At 43.6% G+C, this 19,979-nt stretch overlaps 1 protein-coding gene across 4 annotated transcripts in view; it reads left to right on the top strand.

Annotated features, from left to right (window-relative positions):
* The window catches only part of SLC8A3 (solute carrier family 8 member A3), a 202,266-nt gene that overhangs the window by 42,593 nt on the left and 139,694 nt on the right, over positions 1–19,979 (top strand). For all 4 annotated transcript variants that reach the window (XM_075065404.1, XM_075065402.1, XM_075065403.1 and 1 more), the window contains exon 2: positions 5,514–7,336. In XM_075065404.1, coding sequence (XP_074921505.1) covers positions 5,571–7,336 — 1,766 coding nt within the window. In that variant the 5' untranslated portion in view covers positions 5,514–5,570. The remainder of the gene's footprint in view (positions 1–5,513; positions 7,337–19,979) is intronic.

Raw genomic sequence — 19,979 nt, 5'->3', positions numbered from 1 at the left:
ACAGTATTATCTGAGATAATGGAATTGAGAAATACAGATAATCATTATGAGATACTGTAGAGCGGATGTGGTTTTGCACTTCTGTTTCACCATGGAGTTCAAAATAGTAGCTGTGTCAATTTTTTTTTACTATGTCAGGATGGTGCTACATAGTGAAATCATAGAGTAGTGTTTACTCTTTTTTTCTTTTACTTAAACAGCAAAAAGCCAAGGAAAATAAATACTGGGGAGTATTTATGTTACTGTTAACAGTGATGAACTGGGAAAATGTCTGTATTATTTCTTATTAATGTTGTGCGTGGCTTAGTTTCCCAGTTCAGTTGTGCATGGCTGAATGCACAGAGTTCAATCAAAGGAGGCTGTAAAGGGGCTCTTAGGGGACCCAGCAGGAAAGGTAAAACAATGACAAGGATCAGAGAGCCTTTCAAGTACCCAGCTTCAAGAGAGTGAATATAGCAATGGCTGGGTCATCAACTGGGGAAGGCAGGGGGGAACGTTACCTAGTTAGATCCATCCAAGCTAGTGTGTTTTACATTTCCCAAACTTAGGATCAAGAGAGACCCTGGCTTTGCTCGAGTTCACGTGCTAAAAATAGTAGTGTGGGTGCAGCAACATGGCTGGTGGCTCAGGATAACTACCCAAGTACAAACTTGGCCGACCCTTTGGATCCATACACAGGCGGCTATTCTGAGCTGTGTTGTGATAATTGGGCCTATATATTTATCCTTATTGTGAACTCAATGTAAAAAGTGAATGAAAGTTCATGAAATGTTATAGGTTATTGTAACAACAAATGTTGATAGGGGAAACATGCAAAAAGGAAGACAGATTGAATTAGTCCAAATAAAGGCCCACTGACGTAACTCAGGGACTGCGTGAAAATCATGCCTGGTAAACAAGAAAAGTGTAGGACTGGAAATCAATGAACCAAAACTGGTGTGTTGGAAATTAGCCCTAATTGCTGGACAAAATGATGAGGGGATGGGTTATTCCACCAATCACTCCCTTTTGGGGTCCTCAAAAAGAAACTTTAGGGGGAAAAACTAGCTACCATAATGTTGGCTGACTAAAAGATGAGAGAGGGAAGGAGTGAGTTTCACCATCATGCTGCCACCCTCTCGATCTCCTGGGATCCTAGAATCCAGCGTGACCCCCCTGTGCCTTTTTTGTCCTAATCCTGAGAGACATCCTGCCAGATCGGGCCATAGAGATTGGAACCCAAATGACACTGGCTTCAGCTAAATCCCGACCACCACCTGGGCTGTGAGACAGTCTCTTCTCCCTTTCCTTCCTTATTTCCTATTTCTTCTCTTGCCTAGCTCTCTTCTTTTTCCTTCTGTAGTGTCTGGATTAGTCGGCCAAGACTGCATATTTTGCAAAACTGCTATAAGCATGTGACAAGAAAGGCAGCTAAATGCACTCTGGGCCAATGGGAGCCGCGATCGGCCGGACCTGCAGACAGGGCAGGTAAACACACTGGCCCGGCCCGCCAGGGGCTTTCCCTACAGAAGCGATGACCCCTGTTTTGAGAAACCCTGCCATATACCAAATCCCAAATCTTGTTTAAAACTGTTTTAATGTTGGATAGTTTCAGGGTTTTGTTAACAACACCTTTGACTCTTTGGGTGCATCTATTCCATCTGTCTTAATACAACAGCTCCCACTCATGCTGCCATGGCCACACAGTTATTTTTAGTGCATCAGCTTGAGCAAAGTTAGTGCATGTCTGTCTGCCCGGGCTGGGAAGCATGCTCCCAGCTGCTGTGGAGAGGTATCCTCAGAGACAGAGGGAGAATCCTGCAAGCAGTGTAGTCTTCTCCCAACTCACCTGAACTACCGATAGAGAGACAAAGTGTAGGTAAGGGAATGTGCCTGTAGGTCTCTTTAGTTTAAATCCACTTCTCTAAGCACAAAATGCCTTATGGGCACAATAAATCCTGCTTGGTTTTGAAGAAGCTATTTCTGACTCATTGCAAATGTGTGCTGACACAGGCTCCTAGAGAAACCCTGGCAAAGTCTAGCCCAGTTGGACCCTGTGAATTAGTCACAGTTGGCACCCAGAGGGCTGTAACTTAGAGACAGTGGTTGGATCAGGAAATTCCACCCCATAAAGAAGTGGAGGCCTGGGCCTGCCACGTGAAAGCGATGTACTTGGGGGACTGGAGAAGGGTCTCAGCCAAGGCAGTTTGGCCAGGAACTGTGAGAGTAATATATAAGGGTTGCAGTTTATAAGTGAAGGTTTTCTTTGTAACAGAGTATTCTGTTCTATTTGTGTCAGTATAATGTTATTTGTATTTGGTTTAATATACAACTGGCCAAATTCTGCTCTCAGAGAAGCACAGGCAACTCAGTGATTTCAATTTGAGTTGCCTAGATGTATCTGAGGGCAAAATTGGATCTTGCATAAGCAACTCAGGTGACTTATGGTTGCAAAGAGAATGTTAACTTTTGTATTTCCTGACCTATGAATGTTTAATATTTACGTTAATGTTTTATTAATATAAGATTTTAAAAATATAGTAAATGTGTCGTGTTGCAAAGCTCTTTTACTCTGGTTCCCAGAGGGCTATGGAGAATGCTGTCTTGCGGTTTGAAGACTGTTTAACTTAAAACTGTTATGTTATTGAAAGCGTATTAAGATCTCATCTTGCAGTCCCCATGCAGACAAAATTCCTTTGGATCTCACTGGGGAATTTTGTCTCTTTCAGGATGGCAGGATTGGGTCACTTGTTACACTGTCTTTGAAAATGATTTTGACTTCTGCTTAATGTGAACAGGGCTCATTGCAACAGTTAGTGAAAAAGGGGCAGAAATATATTGCCGAGCTTGTGTTTTTATTTTGGAACCAGAGGCTAGGTTTGGAAATCCAAAAGTGTAAATAGAAGCTACCAACAAAAGAGGTTGCTTTAGAAATCTCATTCAGTTAGTTTGAGGAATAATCAGTATAATGATCCATTATTGAATATTTTTTTAAAATAGTGGCTGGCAAAGTCTCAGAATAGTGTTAATTACAGAAGAGGGTCAGACCACAGAGGAGGAGTCTGGGGGTAGCAGTGATTGATTCGAGGGAAGGAAGTGTCATTGCTAATACAGTGTATGTATGATACTCTGACTTACTGAGACACCTAAGTCACTTTAGAAAATGCAGTGTAGTTGTAGCTGTGTTGGTCTCAGCATATTAGAGAGACAAGGTGGATGAGGTGATATATTTTGTTGGATCAACTTTTGTTGGTGAGAGACGGCTTGTCTCTGTCACCATCAGAAGTTGGACCAGTAAAAGGTATTACTTCACCCACCTTGTGACTTCTTCTGAAAATGGGATGAGGGATGAACTGCAATAGAAGCCATTAGGGCTACATAAGGTAGATAAATAGAACCATAGCGGTGTATGGCTGGAATGGACCTTGAAAGGGCATCTAGTCCAGCTTCCTGCGCTGAGGTAGGACCAAGTAAATCTAGACCATTCCTAGCAGATACTGACACTTCCTATCTCATTAGACAGACTCCCATTGAGACATCTTGACAAAGCAGCATGGGGAGCTGGCATGGTTACTGCCTGTACTGTGCCTGTTCAATGGATACTTTCATCTCTGAGTCTATCAATCAGGCACCATATACCAGCCACATGTTAAAAAGAGAAACAGAAAGATAAGGCTTTAGAGAGAGCAAGCTGGGGAGAATCTGTCACTTTTGAATTAATCCGGGTAGCATCAAAGAGGTGTTTATTTCTTTCCATCTTTTTCCATGCTAAGGGGGTGTGATATGGATTTGTGGTTCTGATACTGCATAATCAGTTCTCTGCTCTCCGCTGAGCTTTGTCAAGGATGTCTTTATTCATTTGCAGTCTTTGTTCATTCTTTCCTTCCTATTTTGCTTGTCTCTCTAGATTCTTATCTAGATGTTAAAAACATTTTTGTAGATTCAGAGAGATTGTGCCTGCTTTTGGAAAGAAGTGAGTGACACAACAAGATGATGGTGATAAAATAGCCATTTGCAATGCATTTGTTCACTCCAGTAACATTAAAGTGCTGCCTGGAATAGACACAATGTTCTCTAGCCACTCGAGGAACTTGTGGTTGGGTTTTAATGCCTTTAAAAATCTGCCCTTGAGTGACTTGGGAATACAAGTCCCGTTGAAAATCAGTGGAGATTGAAAGTCCAATGGACATGTGTTCCTAAGACTCTTAGGTGCTTTTGAAAATCCTACTGTTAAGATTGAGATTCCATGTGAAATTGTGTTCAGATTCACAGGGCCCATAGTAGATTAACTAACCATGTTACCCAAATGCCTCAGAAAGCATACTGTGACTGAAAGAGAACAGCCTGTTTTATGGCAGTGTGTACTGTTTAAACCCAGTTGTTAACAAATAGAAAGTCTACTAGCATATAATGCAATGAGTAGCAAAATACTGTAGGTGGGCCTGGTATGTGATGTACCTAATTCTTCCACCCGGTTATGTTTCCTGGTTAGTTTAGGGGGGAGGCAATTTTTACTTTATACAGAACTTGAAAAGAGACGCCCACACACCTATCGATCAATCGATTGATTGGAATGTCACTGGGTACTTGAATTTTGCTGCTGTATATGGGTTCAGTGGTGTAGCTCTTTCTGGCTCTGGTATTATCAAGCCTTTCAGCAGAGCATTACCAAGTTCTTGTTTTTTGTTTTGTTTTTCTAAATTTTGGTGTGAATTTAGTGGTACTGAAGAGTGGCACACTGATGGCCCTGGAGAGTGGAGTCATCTATGCACAGCCTAGGTACATCATGGTGGTAGTAGTAGTGACAGTGGTGTGCCACAGTCCCCTGACAACGTATCTACCCCGACTTGGAGGCACCTCTTCTCGCGGAAGAGAGAATGTTCATCTCAGTGGCCCCCTCACGGGCTTTCTACTGAAATTCTCAACAAGAGTGCTAATTGTGGTAGTAGTTTGGTCATGCGAACACCTCACCTAGTTTGCTGGCCTCAGTCCCGCTTACTGATTTCATATACAGGCTACTCAACAGCATTAAATAGTGCGAATTGTGTCCCCTCTAATCCCCTGAGCCACTTCATCCCGTTTAAGTAAGGAGGGGGGAAGGAGATGTGAAGTAGGTAACTTCTTTGTTCCTTGCACCACCCTGATCCAACTCCAGTTTATTTTATTATAAATTCATCTGACACGGACCTCCACTGAGCTATTGGGAGACTTGTAACTGGGTATTTGGTCCCTAAATTAAACAAATTGTTGGTCAAGAATTGGGTTAAAATAAATAATTTCCCTCTCAGTTACTTGTTTATCAGTTCTTCTGTCTGTTCAGCATCTGACCTTCAAAGATAGCATTACTCTTCGTGATTTACATTTAAAAAGTCTCTACCACTGGTGAATACCCTTTTTCTAAGTGGTGGAGAGACAACCCGTGAATTTCTACTACAACTCCTCAGCAGTGAGGTATTAAAGTGCGTATATGAGAACATCACATCTTGTTTGCCTCTGTCTCATGCTTCCCCCCATTTCTGTTTTGTTCCTTTCAGATACTTGGCATTTTCGGAAGACTGTTGCACCTACACAGTGGAAGTCAAATTTTGTGTATGGCGTGGTTAAGGTTGCAGCCTCTCACCTCAGCCTTCCTCCATTTTCGGCTGGTTACCTTTGTGCTGTTTTTGCATGGTTTGCAGGTGGATGCTGGCATAACGGGAGAGTCTCTAAGTACAGCACAAAACAGCTCGTGCTCAGGATCTTACGATTGCAAAGAGGGTGTTATCTTGCCAATATGGTATCCAGAAAACCCGTCCCTTGGAGACAAAATTGCCAGGGTTATTGTTTATTTTGTGGCACTTATCTACATGTTCCTCGGAGTCTCCATCATTGCAGATCGTTTCATGGCATCGATAGAGATCATTACATCACAAGAAAAAGAGATTACAATGAAGAAACCAAATGGGGAGACCACCACGACTACCATTCGGGTTTGGAATGAAACTGTTTCCAACTTGACCCTGATGGCTCTAGGTTCTTCTGCTCCTGAGATTCTTCTGTCATTGATAGAGGTATGTGGCCATGGATTCATAGCCGGAGACCTGGGGCCCTCTACCATTGTTGGCAGTGCGGCTTTCAACATGTTTATCATCATAGCCATCTGCGTTTATGTGATCCCAGATGGGGAAACCAGAAAGATAAAACACCTGAGGGTGTTCTTTGTCACATCTGCATGGAGCATCTTTGCTTATATCTGGTTGTACATGATCCTTGCCGTCTTCTCTCCAGGCGTGGTGCAGGTCTGGGAAGGCTTGCTCACTCTGTTCTTCTTCCCTCTTTGTGTCCTCCTGGCTTGGGTGGCAGATAGAAGGCTGCTCTTCTATAAGTACATGCACAAAAAGTATCGTACTGATAAGAACAGAGGCATTATCATTGAGACAGAAGGTGAACACCCTAAGGGAATAGAAATGGATGGCAAGATGATGAACTCCCACTTTCCAGATGGAAATTTAGTAACTATGGATGGGAAAGAGGTGGATGAATCTCGCAAAGAAATGATCCGGATCCTCAAGGATCTGAAGCAAAAGCACCCAGAAAAGGACTTGGATCAGCTGGTAGAGATGGCCAACTACTATGCTTTATCTCACCAGCAAAAGAGCAGAGCCTTTTACCGCATCCAAGCTACCAGAATGATGACTGGAGCTGGCAACATTCTGAAAAAGCATGCGGCCGAACAAGCCAAGAAAAGCACCAGCTTGCATGAGGTGCAGGCAGATGAACCTGAGGAATTCATCTCCAAAGTTTATTTCGATCCTTGCTCCTACCAATGTCTTGAGAACTGTGGCGCTGTCCTCCTGACGGTGGTGCGGAAAGGGGGCGACATGTCCAAGACCCTCTATGTGGACTACAAAACGGAGGATGGCTCTGCCAATGCTGGTGCTGACTACGAGTTCACAGAGGGAACTGTGGTCTTGAAGTCAGGGGAGACCCAGAAGGAGTTCTCTGTGGGGATCATCGATGATGACATCTTTGAGGAAGATGAGCATTTCTTCGTGCGGCTTAGTAACCTCCGTGTGGTTGAAACTGAAGAACCTGCCGAGCTCAACAATTTGCCATACCCAAAGGCCATACTGACTTCTCCTTGCGTGGCCACAGTGACTATCTTGGATGATGACCATGCAGGCATCTTCACATTTGAGTGTGATGTGATGCATGTCAGTGAGAGCATTGGTGTGATGGAAGTCAAAGTCCTTAGGACATCAGGTGCTCGAGGTACAGTCATAGTCCCATTTAGGACAGTAGAAGGGACAGCAAAAGGAGGTGGAGAGGATTTTGAAGATGCTTATGGGGAGCTGGAGTTCAAGAATGATGAAACGGTGTAAGTACCCCTTAATTTCTTTTACCTGTCCTAGTTACTGTGGTTAACTCCAAGTTTGCCTCCATCACAGGTGAATGCAGACAACAGATAATGAGCTACTTTCTCCAGCTCTCCTTCAATTTCCATACTTATCTCTTCCAGGCAAGAACCCTACAGCAGGATCTAAGAGGGTAATACCTCTTGTCCCTTTCCTCCCAGGAATTACAAAATGGGGCTTAGAAATCTCATCAATTAGAAGACCTATAGTCCTCAGAATCATTGACTCAAACCAGTGAATTGAACTTGGAGACGGTACTTAGACATTTTCACAGTCCTTTAATTTTGAGGGTAGCAGGTATGATCATGAGTAGAAGAAAAAAGGCATGTTGAGGCCCAGTCTTTCAGACTTAGTTAAATTAATAGTCCCATTTACTCACTGCCAACATAAATGGCCAGATTTTCAATGGCCGCTAAATAGGGTGGGATTTTCAAAAAGGCTCAGCGCTGGCCAAACTCCGCTCCTGTTGACTTCAGGGGGAGCAGAGAGAGAGAGAGAGCAGTTACGAGCACTTTTGAAAATCCCACCCAGAAGAGCTAAGGGAACATTGAGAACAATGAGAACTGTTGGGAGCTCTGAGCTTTTTTGAAAATCTGGTTCTAGGTGATGTGAGTAATAGCTGCAGGATCAGGCCCTTGGTCGCTAAACTGAACCTCTCTTATATAGATATTTCTTCCCTTAATCCCCTCTCCCATCTTTTCTTTTTTCTTCCCTCAGCAGACAGCAAATTAAGATTTGAATTTCCCCATCCAATAGAAGTGTTAGTTACGAGAAAAGACAGAGGGGAGAGGAAAAAAATCCTCTACATAGGTTCTTAAATGACTCTTGACTATGCTAATTTGGGATATTAAAAGACCTTCTGTAGATTTGGTTTTCAATCAAATCAGTCACCTCCAGGTAAATATAAGCCACTTAGCTAACAAGGGCTCTTCCCCTCTCTTGAGCTACCAGATGTACATGGTCTGCCTGTGCTGCTTGTACAACCAGGTGTTTCCTGTGGTAGTTGAATTCACAGGATTGGCAGCTAAGCACACCCTGTTGCTGGCTGGTGTAATAAGCAATAATTCCAGTCTGTGTGGCCCTGCAGCCTCTGCCTAGACCTTCTTGAGCTAGGCAATACTCTACCCCCAGGCCTTTCTTTCCATGGATCTTAGCATAGGCATTAGGGAGTGGGCTAAATTTCTGGCTTTTGAGTAGCCTTCTGTATGATCATCTCTGAGTAAGCTGTTCTTCCCTTTGAGTTTATTTACTAATGGTTTTCCCCTTAAAAATACTGCAGTATTCTACAGTAATGATCCAAAACGCTGCAACTCAGTGCTTCCCTGTGGCTCCATGACCTAGTGTTTTCATACAAAACAAGACACAAGCACTCCTCCAGCCTGGGGAGGGAAAGGATTGCATGGCCTCTAATGGTGTGAACCAGCCCTATTAATTCAGCTCTTTCATTATGAACAAACATAACTGATGCGAGAGTAGTGAGTAATAAAGACCAGAGACATAACAATGTCTAACTGCTTTAACTACCTTCCATTAACATTAGTGGAGGATGAGGAAAAATCGCTTAGGAGGTGGTTTATGGACACGATGCTAATATTCCCTAATGCTGAGTGCTTAGGTGTCTCTTGTTAAAACCCAATCACTTGAGAAATCAAAGAAAGAATCGTGCTGACTTGCAACTGGCAGCAGAGAAAGGAAATTACTGTACCAAGTTGTCTTATAATACGCATGTAGATGCTGGTACACTGAGCTACAGAGTAGGGATGCCTGAATTCTGACATCTTCCCACGGTCTGCACCTACCTGTCATGTTTTTTTTTAATTCAATTGCTGTCCACAACCCTAGTATTTGATTGCACGTGCACGTTCTCCCTTGATAGATGAACAGAAGTTGCTGGTTGGCTGAGATCACCAACGGTCAAAGTAGGCTTGGAAGGTTCAGATTTGTGGTAGTAAATGTCAATTTCTTGACGTATGATGTTGACTATTTGTGTTTCAATGGTTAACAAGCTTTAACTTTTTTTAAATCTCAATATCTATTGTCATTAAATAGTCTGATTGTCCCCCCTCCGCATAATTTCCTGCAGCTGTGGAAAATGTATATTGATAACAATAGAAAAAATACTTAAAAATAAGCCTCAACATGAGATGTCAAAATTATGAAAATAGACACATTGAACTGTGCCAAGCCTGAATAAAAGATTGAAGGTGATCAGCTTTGTCCTCAACTTGCTGCTCCAGGGAGAAGGTAGCCATGGGTCACAATGCCAAATTCTGTTCGTACAACTGGTCCTCAGGCTGCACTTTCTGGACAAAGTAGACCAAGGTCTCATCTACTCAGTTAAAATCTGTTCTGCTGGGGGACCCACCTACAACATAGTTTAATTCTAATTATGTGGGGCACAATGATGTTTTAAATGGGTTCTCCAATATGGTAGATGTTCCTGGGGCAGTTGGAGCCCAACAGGCTGGATTATTGACAGAACTAATTTAAACACTGTAATATTCCCACCAGCCCCTCCTCTATTACTGACGTTTTTTAATTTACAAAGTAGGGGAGCATTTTAAGGTCCTGTTCATGCTACTACTAAACTGCTTTAAGCTAAACCATGTTCAGCAGAACCATGTTTGAGTCTGTTCTCCAAGATGGAGTCAAATGCACTAGCACATAATAAGTGCTGCCAGTTACAACTCTTCTCTCTGACACAGTCAAATCACAGTTCCATTTTTGGAATGTAGGTAGAACACACTCAAACAACACTAGGTTCCCATCTGTGCTTGGAATTGTGTTGGGGGACAAATATATTGTAACTGAGCCACTTTACCCTTCAGAACTGATATTAGCTAGTCACGGGTGAACCTCAAAACATCTAAAGTTTGAGTTTGAACAAACACCTGTAATTCCAGATGTTTATTCAGACATTAGACAAATTCTGACCTGTTGTAAGCCACTGAAATCAAAGGAGCTGCACTTGCTTACACCATGGCTGCATTTAGCCCTGAGGGAAGACTTTGTAGTGAGATTCCTGTTTCCCACTGGCCAGGAAGTGCAGTGAGCACAGCTTTTTGCTGCCATTCTGCAAGAATTTGGCTCAGAGACTCAGTTGGAAATAGCAAGTGCAGAGACATGAATGGTTGTGTCTTTCCTAAAGGGAAAAAATAATTTTGGGCAGATGTTTGGGGTAGAAAGCAGCCAACGTGGAGAATTTAGATCTACGTTTGACCTTTTGTAAAGATCAGCGTTGCTCAGATCCCAGGTTTTTGTATGGGCTTATCTCTAGTTTAGGGAAGTGTGTGATTATTTTATCTGAAACGCTTCACTCATCCTAAATGTTAAAGTGCAGTGGAGGTGGGGTGATGTGTTTATCACCACAAAGTTGTATGAAAACACTGGGTCAATAAATTATTTCCCTTCACACACTATGGATTCATTACCTGATTCCTCACCTTCTCCCATCACCCCTTCATTCTCTTTGCAGTACCTTTGTTAAAGGGGTCTTTTGCTCATAGGTGGGAAGAGAGAAAACACACATATGCCTCATTTCTGTAAACTGTATAGAGTATATGTACACTGCTGCAATAAAACACCCATGGCTGGCCCATGTCAGCTGACTCAGGCTCACAGGGCTTGGTCTGTGGGGCTGTTAAACTGCAGGCTTGAGCTGAGGCTCTGGGACCCCGTGAGGGGAGAGGGTCCCAGAACCTGGGCTCTAGCCCCAAAATCTACACTGCAATATTATAGCCCCACAGCTTGAATCTCGTGAGCCTGAGTCAGCTGACACAGGCCAAACAAGGGTGTTTTACTGCAGTGTAGACATATCTGTAAGCATGTGCTTAATTTGACTATCATGAGTAGTACCATTGGGACCACGCAAGGTAGACAAGTTAAGCATGTGGGTAAGTGTTTGTGGAAGTGGGGTTAAAGAGATTTCCAGGCCCTCTGGCTAAGTAGATTGATGTAACTTATGCGCAAAGGAGCTGGAGGAAGGTGAGAGCTTCAATTTAGGCCCTCTTCTGGCTCTTGGTGGGTAAGTTCCTGTTTTAGACTCCATTATATGTTGGCAGAGTGGATGTAAGCAGCTCTAAGGGAGTTTAACTGCATGTAAAAGTGTCTACATTACTGTGAGGGGCTCCAAATTCCACATCACCTCTGTATTGAATAACACTATTTTCTACAAAATTCTCAGAGCCAATGGCTGGAGATGATTCCTCAAATGTTTTCCCTTATCCCACTTTTTTTGAGGGAATTTCACTTCAATTTAAAAAGATAAAATAAACCATCTCTGCTTTAAAAAAATAAAAGTGGATGTCCCCAGGGAAAGAGGGATTAAAAATAGCTGAGCTGATGCATAAAATAAAGTGTGAGAGGGAGATGGATCCTGCCACAGGGTCTTGCTGATTGCTTCTGTGATTCTCTCAAGGCTGATATGGTCAAAGTTTCCTTGCCTGTATATTGGGTGGGAGCGGGGAGCAAGCTGACTTCTCTTGAGGTGTGAAACCTCAGTAATGCTGTTGTTGTTGTTATCCAGTCCTTTTCCTGTGTGTGTGTGTGTGTGCGTGCGCGCGCGCGTAAAACTCTGTACTTTACTATCTAATGAGAAAAGTGAATACTCATGCAAGCTTCAGACTCCTGGTGTGTTAATATTTTAAAAAATAAAATGATACATTTGTTACTTCCAAATGCCAACTTCGAACACACACAGTTCTGAGGGTGTCTTGCCATTTTACATTTTAAACAGCTGAAATGAGAATGGTCATCTCTAATCTAGTGATACTCAGACTGAGGCTCGAGAGCCGCAAGTGGCTCTTTAATGTCTCCCTTGCAGCTCTTTGCAGCGTGTGATATTAAAACACTGTGCGATTTAATGATTAACCAATTGTAGTGGATAAAAGAATAGTACTTGGGAAGTTCATTTTGCTGTGAGAATAATACAATATAGTAGATGAATTAATGAATTCACACTACTCTGGCTCTTGGACAATGTTGATCACTAATTTGGCTCACTGAGGTCTGTGTGTCACTGCTCTAATCTGTTAAAAGGATACTGTTAACTAGAAAGGCCCAAAACTTAGGTTTTATAAAAGGTTTTAAAAAACAAACAAAAGCCCTAAGAATCAGTGGTAAAGAACAGTGGTGTTTTTTAAAATATTTTCGCTTTGCATAACAGTGTTAATTAGTAACGCAGGGAAGGAATCTGTATAATACAATTCGAGGATTGTCACTCTGAAACCTAGGATGTCAGAGTCAGTGTGGAGCAAAGGAAACAGCTAGAAGCATGGCTGAGAGCTTTTTGTTCAGCAGATCACTAGGTGTAATCATCACTGGGATTTGTAGTCTGTTGCTATCCAACTCTTAAGTTCTCAGCATTTTGAATTTATGACCCTGTGCGATGTGCAGGAAGGCAGGTATCTGTGCCATGCCAAGAGTCCTAGACAATTATGATATTAGAGGCAGTTTAGCCAATCACTACCCTTCTTCTACGGCTAATATTTATGCAACAGTTTCCTTTGTTGTGAGAGGGAGACTGCATGGATAGTGGATTACTTGGCCTAATTGCCACCTGCACAAATAAACACATCTCCCAGACCTCCTCTCAGACCCACATCTCCCAGCACAACCCCATTGACACAAATCAACACAACCACCCACATGATAATACAACCAGCACACACAATAATCCCAAGCACAGCACATACCTCTCATTTACCACCAGCACAAATTCATACAACTCTCTCAGCACTGCACAAATCCACACAACCAGCACACGCAACACCCCCAAGCATCACTCGGATATTTGGCTTTTTTTTATAAATATGACTATGAATTACACCCATGTAACAGCACAGGCTTTCAGTTACTAGTAATACCTTAATTTATAATTATATTGACTGTGTTCTCAGTGGTGGCAGATGAAAGAGCAAGAAGCAATGGTCTCAAGTTGCAATGGGGGAGGTCTAGGTTGGATATTAGGAAAAACTATTTCACTAAGAGGGAGGTGAAGCACTGGAATGGGATACCTAGGGAGGTGATGGAATCTCCATCCATAGAGGTTTTTATGGCCCAGGTTTACAAAGCTTGGCTGGGATGATTTAGTTGGGGTTGGTCCTGCTTTGAGCAGGGGGTTGGACTAGATGACTTCTTGAGGTCTCCTCCAACCCTAATGTTCTATGATTCTAGGGTAATAGATCTGTTTGGGCTTGTCCTCGTCACTGGTATGAGAGATGTTTTTGGGATCCACAGTGGTGCATGGTTGGAGATTCATTTTTGTTGGGGACAGGGAGGATTGCGTCTTCCCCGCTCAGTAGCATAGCTTTTTGCCACAATTCCAAAGTTTTGTAAGCAATGTTTTATGAATCAGAAAGGGTATTAGGTGTCAGTAGAAGCTGTAATGTTAAACTGGTAGCAAATGGCTTGCTAACCCTCTTGGCAAAACAAACAGCACTGAGATTTTGGATTAAATGTGTGTGGTAATATGTGGCCACTTCTATGGATGGCTTTTATGCAAAGCTTGCAATAAAGGCATAAGTAGCGAAGAGCCTGAAAGGATCTACTTCCTCCTGTTCCTCCATTAATGAAAACATTTCTGGAGCCAAACTTATTAAGACTGAGCTCTCGGAAATGTTTATTGCCTGTGGCCTAAACAACACTTCCTTCAATATTTTTGGAGATACGTTTTTTTGAAGCACTGAATAAGTGTAGTTACTAAGGAGCAGGGGTTATTTGTAAGATACATGTGACCCATCTCATCCACTTCTCCGCAGAGATTTTTGAGTATGAGTTGCACTGCCACCCAGCTTCTGTGTGTGCGGCTGTGGCTGCCCTGCTGAACCACTAAACCTGTGGTATGTAAGCTCTGTAGTGTGGGGACTGTCTTCTCGTGGTGTGTGCATCCAGCACTATGTGGCTGGGTAGCACTAAGTGCTGCCACAATACAAATAATAAATTCTCCTTTATTTGGGCTTTGAAAATCTCCTTGCCAGCTAAGGCAATTACACAGAATACAGGGGAAAGTTCAGAAGACGGGGCCCAGGGTGGGTGGTAGAAGGAAGTGACCAGCTATTAGCTGTTTGGAAAAGACCATTGTGAAGCTTGATGTAGCCACTTGTGCTTCTTTTCTAGACTTCACTGTTGCAGGAAACTGCCTTTTTCAGTTTGACAACCCAGATGAGAATGTTTGATGATCTGTAGATTCAGCAGCTGTCTAGCTGGGACGCTCTTCCTGTGCTGGCTCTTCCTCCTCCATAACCCAAGACCATGATGAGCCAGTTCAGACTTGATGGGCTTCTTCCTGCCCGTTAGATCACTGGTTGTGGGTAGTGGTCATTATGATCTTATCTGAGCTGTGCATACCAGCCTGTAGAATCTCCCTCCATAATTCCTGGAGTGGGTTTAATTTGTGGCTGAAGTAGAGCCTCTTTTTCAAATAAAGATGGAGATATCTGTTAGCGACTCCAAGTGATGGAGAATTTACCATCTCTCTTGGTTAATTTGTTCCAAGGGTTAGTTACTCTCCCTGTTAGAACTCGTACTTTTCCTTCGCCCAGCTCTCTCATTATCTATCATGTACTTCTTGTTTATCCCTTAGGATGACAATATTTCCCAAAGGAAAAATGGGACACAGGGTTGGGCTAATCTGAGGCCCCCTCCTCCATGTGGGGCTGGCCGAGCTGCTCTCCCAAACCCCTGTCCCCGCTCAGGGATGGCCCGAGCCACTCTCCTGACCTGCCCCCCCGGGCCTGGCCGAACTGCTCTCCCAAGCCCCCTACCCCATGCAGGGCTGGGGCTGGTGTCGCTGCTTGTCTGAGTCCTGCCTGCCTCCCCCGCACGGGGTTGGCATTGCTACATGCCCCCCAGAACATTACTCTACACTCCATTTTTTTAAGCAAAGGTGGGCGTTTGTTCTGTTTGTTCTTGCCAGCTGATCAAGTTGGCAAGAGCAAATGGGACAAATACCCACTTTTTCCAAAAAAAGTCGGGACGGCCAGGATAGGGCTTAAAAAGGGACTGTCCTGGCCAAAATGGGATGTATGGTCACCCTATTATCCCTCCAATCTCTTCCTCTTACCCTCCCCCATCAGCATGCAAGCTCAGTCTGCCTTCTCACCCTTCTCCTCTAGTAAAAGAGAGGTGACATCTGATTGGTGCTGATCTCTGGCGCTGTCTCTGACCCAGATTAAGAAGCAGTAGTACCAGCTCTGCTCTCTGGCTCCTCCCCCTGGACACTGTGCTCCCGCATAATCCTCTTAAAAAAGAGGTCCCTGGGCTATTCTGTTTGCCAAGTTTGATTGTTTCTGAAAGAGGAAGACGCCAGCACATCTGCTCCCTAGCTTTAGTAAGCCCACTTGCCTGTCCAAATTCCTACTCACTCCATGCAATACATTTTTTCCCAAGCCTGGATTTAGTGATCTGTGTTGGTGATCTCCCAGCATATCACTAGTGTGAAAGATGTTATGCCCCGTTCTCACTCTGAAATTCCCTCATGTAGTACTGTTAAGACTGCTCATTCCTGCCTTAACTCAAGCTGTGTACATTTATTACATTCCACTGAGATCTCTGGTGAGGATTAGGATGAGGTATTGGTGGGGGGTGTCCGAGGAGTGTATAAAATCAGCCAGCAGAAATGTGAGACGGAGACCATCATGTGAACAAGAGAAGCACTGAGCTGACCTTTATCCTCTCATAGTTTTGGTGACAGGCGTTGAGTAGAGATACATGCCACCTGTCCATGAGAAGGACAAATGACATCCTGTCTGGGGCTATGACTTGTTGCCCATCAAAAGCATTTGACTGTATTATGTGACTGCAGCAAACAAGGGGGCATTTCAAACCCCAGTTTGTCAGCCTTGAGTCAATTTCAAATTAGGAAGGCATAAATGTGGGCCTGATCCTGAGAGGGGTAAACTCTCTCGACTAGCAGTGAAGTCAGTGGGAGTACAAAGTGTGCAGCACCCTGCAGGATCAGGCCTTAGATGGGGAACGGATGAGAATGTTTCACAGGGGCATGTGGATTCATAATTCTAGAGAGAGCAGTGGGAACTTGCCCATGCCAAAAACTGCAGCCCCAAAGTGGATTAATAAAGTTAATCCCAATTCAGGTCAAAAACTAATTTACTGTGAGTTGGGTTCAGTTCAATTCACTCTGATTACCTGAAGTGTCTTAATGAAATGTGAGTGCTAGTGACATAATCCGACCCTGTGAGTTTTGAAAAGTTGGCAGACATGCGCTTTGCACACATGCCTTCAAAGGCTTATTTACAGACTCTGTCCTTTTGTTCTCCCTGCGCACACTTCTACGAGGAGGAAGGGAATGTGCTCCTAGATTTGTATTATTTGGTAGTGCCTGTCACTGTCTAGGGCACCTGCACCTATATTCCCCTCTAGGGTCCAGCAAGGGCACTCACTCACCCTCAGGCTTCCAGCTCCCCAAGCGTGGCCTTTCTTGGGTGGAGACCCACGTCTCTCTCCCTTCTGGCTGGGATATCTCCAGTCTGCACAGTCCCCTCATTTCACTGTGGTGTTCTCAGCAAGAGACTCTGCTTAAACAGGCTGGCTTCTGTTCCGTTCAGACTAATAACAGAGTAATCACCCACCATTATAAGGTACCACACAATACTTCCTATGCAAGTCCATCATAAGGTAAAAGCACTACAGAGAAAACATATGAAAACCAATAAAACAACCTACACACATTCTAATAAGCTTACTTAAAAATCAATCCAACCCTAACATGGGCTCTGGCTGGAGCAGTCCTTCAGAACCCCACAAAAGGGATTTTGTGGTTTCAAGTTCATCAAAGCTTCGGCTCAGACCAAGCACACTCATGACATGCTTAGTCTACCCTTTATGCAGTTCAGGGGTCTTTGAGCTGATGTTTTCAGAGCAGGTAATGAGCAGGCAATGGTTTTCTCTTCCCAGTATGTAGCTTCTAAAGGATGGATCTAAAGTGGGTCATTTACATTCCCCTCGCCCCTCAGGTATTTCCTAGGAAATCCACTTTATGCGCATTGTTCCAAAAAGTCCTTTGAAGTGTTTCCAATCTTCCTAAATTGCATTAATCCTGTCTTCTGGCTCAAGAAGTTCCATACAATTCCATAACAGAACATAAACATTTGCATTTTTCAGACAGTAGACCCAAAGGTATTAAACCTAATTCATGAACGTTAAATTTTATTGAATTAACTTAATCTTAATTTCATAACGTTTGTCCAGGATATTGCAGGGTATTTTCAGTCTGTCCCAGTGTCAGGAACTGGCTAGCTTGGGTGATTTGTAATAAGACCTGACATTCAAATTTGATTCTGGATTTCTTGAGGTAGCTGTGGATCCCTGGGGAAAGAAACATGGAGTTGAAAGAATTTGATTTACACAGAGAATCCTCAGTAACCCACCTCCTCAACCCATATGATCTGGAGAGACTCTGTGACTCTCCCTAGATAGAAGGAAGGTGAAGAGATGCCAGGAAGATAACATTGTACCAGAAAGAATTCATTATTATATAGCACTGATGATTGACATAGCCTCAGAACGTACAGGAACACATGGCCAATGGCAGGACTACAGAGAAAGAGAAACACAATGGGCCAAATTCATCCTTTGTTGAGCTCCTGTGAAGTCAGTGGTTTTACACCTAGGAAGAACCTGGGCCAGTGATTTATAGATGTCTAAGAGATGGATCCTGACTCATGTGACCCTTCTGAACCCTCCCCCCTGGTCTGACTTCTTGGATCTCAGAGCTTATTGCCTGTTTTTTGCAACTGAGGCTCAAATGCAGTCAGACCTGATTGGCTGTTCTGGATTCTAGGCCCCATGGCTGGGTCTGGCTGGAACGTGAATTGGAGTTTGGCACTAGGATTTCCTGTTTCCTGCCTTGGTTCATAGGCTTGTTCTCCCTAGACTAAGGGTATGCCTACACTTGAAACTTCAAAGCGCTGCCGCAGCAGCACTTTGAAGTGCGAGTGTGGTCGCAGCGCCAGCGCTGGGAGAGAGCTCTCCCAGCGCTGCATGTACTCCACATCCTGATGGGGTTTAGCTTGCAGTGCTGGGAGCTGCTCTCCCAGCGCTGTGGCACTGTTTACGCTGGCGCTTTACAGCGCTGTATCTTGCAGCACTCAGGAGTGTGTTTTTTTTTTCACAGCCCTGAGTGAGAAAGTTGCAGCGCTGTAAAGCGCCAGTGTAGCCAAGGCCTAAGTACCTATTCCTCTTTCCCTCTTGCCAGTTACTGGCTAGCTGTACCTACCCCGTCTTGATCTCTTCCATCTCAAGTCATATTGCAGATACTTCACCCTTGTTACATTTTCTCTTTCCTTTGTCTAGTGTTGCATTCAGCTGCCTTGGTCTAGCTGTGTTCCCTGTGTTCCTCGGCCACCTGCTTTGCTTCTGTGCCCAGCTGTTTCCCCAGGGGGCGGGGGGAAGGAGAGAGTGAAGATAGCAAAATTAAGTCATCCTCTCTCAGGACCGAAAACCTCTGACCACTCACTCCCACAGCTTGTCCCTGCAATCACAAATAATTTCACACTATCCACTCAAGTTGTGACCAAAGTGTTGGCAACAATTTTAACTTCTGTAGCTCCTTATGAATGTTAGTGAGTTTAGGATGGGCCATTCCTGGTTACTGAGGGAGCCTGGAGCCTATGCAAGTAAAGGCTGAGGATCCAGCCTTCTGATATCTACCTTACATTGAGTATTTTCTCAATCCAATGAATGTTAGACACGCAGGAGGAAGCTCCTTTTATCCCCTCTCTCTTTTCCCCTCGCATCTCCAAGTGCACTGTCCAAGACAGAAGTTTGCTGTGCTTTCACTTGGGATCCTTTCCAACGAGCCCCTCCCTGGACACTTTATTCAGAGATTTATTTTCTTTGTGCCATGTGTGTAAATGTATGTTATGGAAACCAGTCATTGTAGCGCTTATCTTTTTGCCTCTACCTTTTTGCTTTCAATGAGAGAAACAAAAACATTCTCATGCCCATACAAATCATAAAAATGTCTTGCCTTGTATTTGTATTCCCTTTTACCGTATGATAAATATGCAAATATTTAACTTGGAGATTCTACTAAGTTAGTTTCTGCTTTATATGCCTTCCCTCCTGAATTAGAGGATTAGGGTCAATCTGCAAGTCTTTCTCCTCTGCCTCATCTAATTGCTCATGTTGCTCTGACACTCCCATCTCCTCCTCCTGTAGTGAAGACACAGCTGGAGAGGAATAATTTACTGACCTTACAAGGCTAGTACCAGGAATAATTTACTGACCTTACAAGGCCAGTTTTGTACTGAGTAGTTTTCCAAGACTTCGAAATGCATTTTTAAGATGCCCAGTGTCTTTTGAGGCATTAACTTGGAGAGCCTTATGGACTCATATTTTTTCTCCATTGGAGTGTGGGGTGTAGAGCATGAGTCATCTTGCAGTTTTTCAAGGATAATGTGCTGTCGGCTGAAAATAGAGTGGATAAAATTGGGGATGCATTCTTTCCAAACCTACAGACTAACAGAGGATGAAATATCCTGTAAGATGTAACTGCTTACCCATGAGCAAACCTCCTTGAATTTGATCAGCTTCGGATTGTTGGGTCAGTGAACAGTGTCTGAATATGTAACAGAGTGGGTGGGGTAT

This window comes from Chelonoidis abingdonii, chromosome 4 (genome assembly GCF_003597395.2).
Source record: "Chelonoidis abingdonii isolate Lonesome George chromosome 4, CheloAbing_2.0, whole genome shotgun sequence".
NCBI classification, from domain to species: Eukaryota; Metazoa; Chordata; order Testudines; family Testudinidae; genus Chelonoidis; species Chelonoidis abingdonii.
This window is presented reverse-complemented; position numbering and strand designations above follow the sequence as displayed.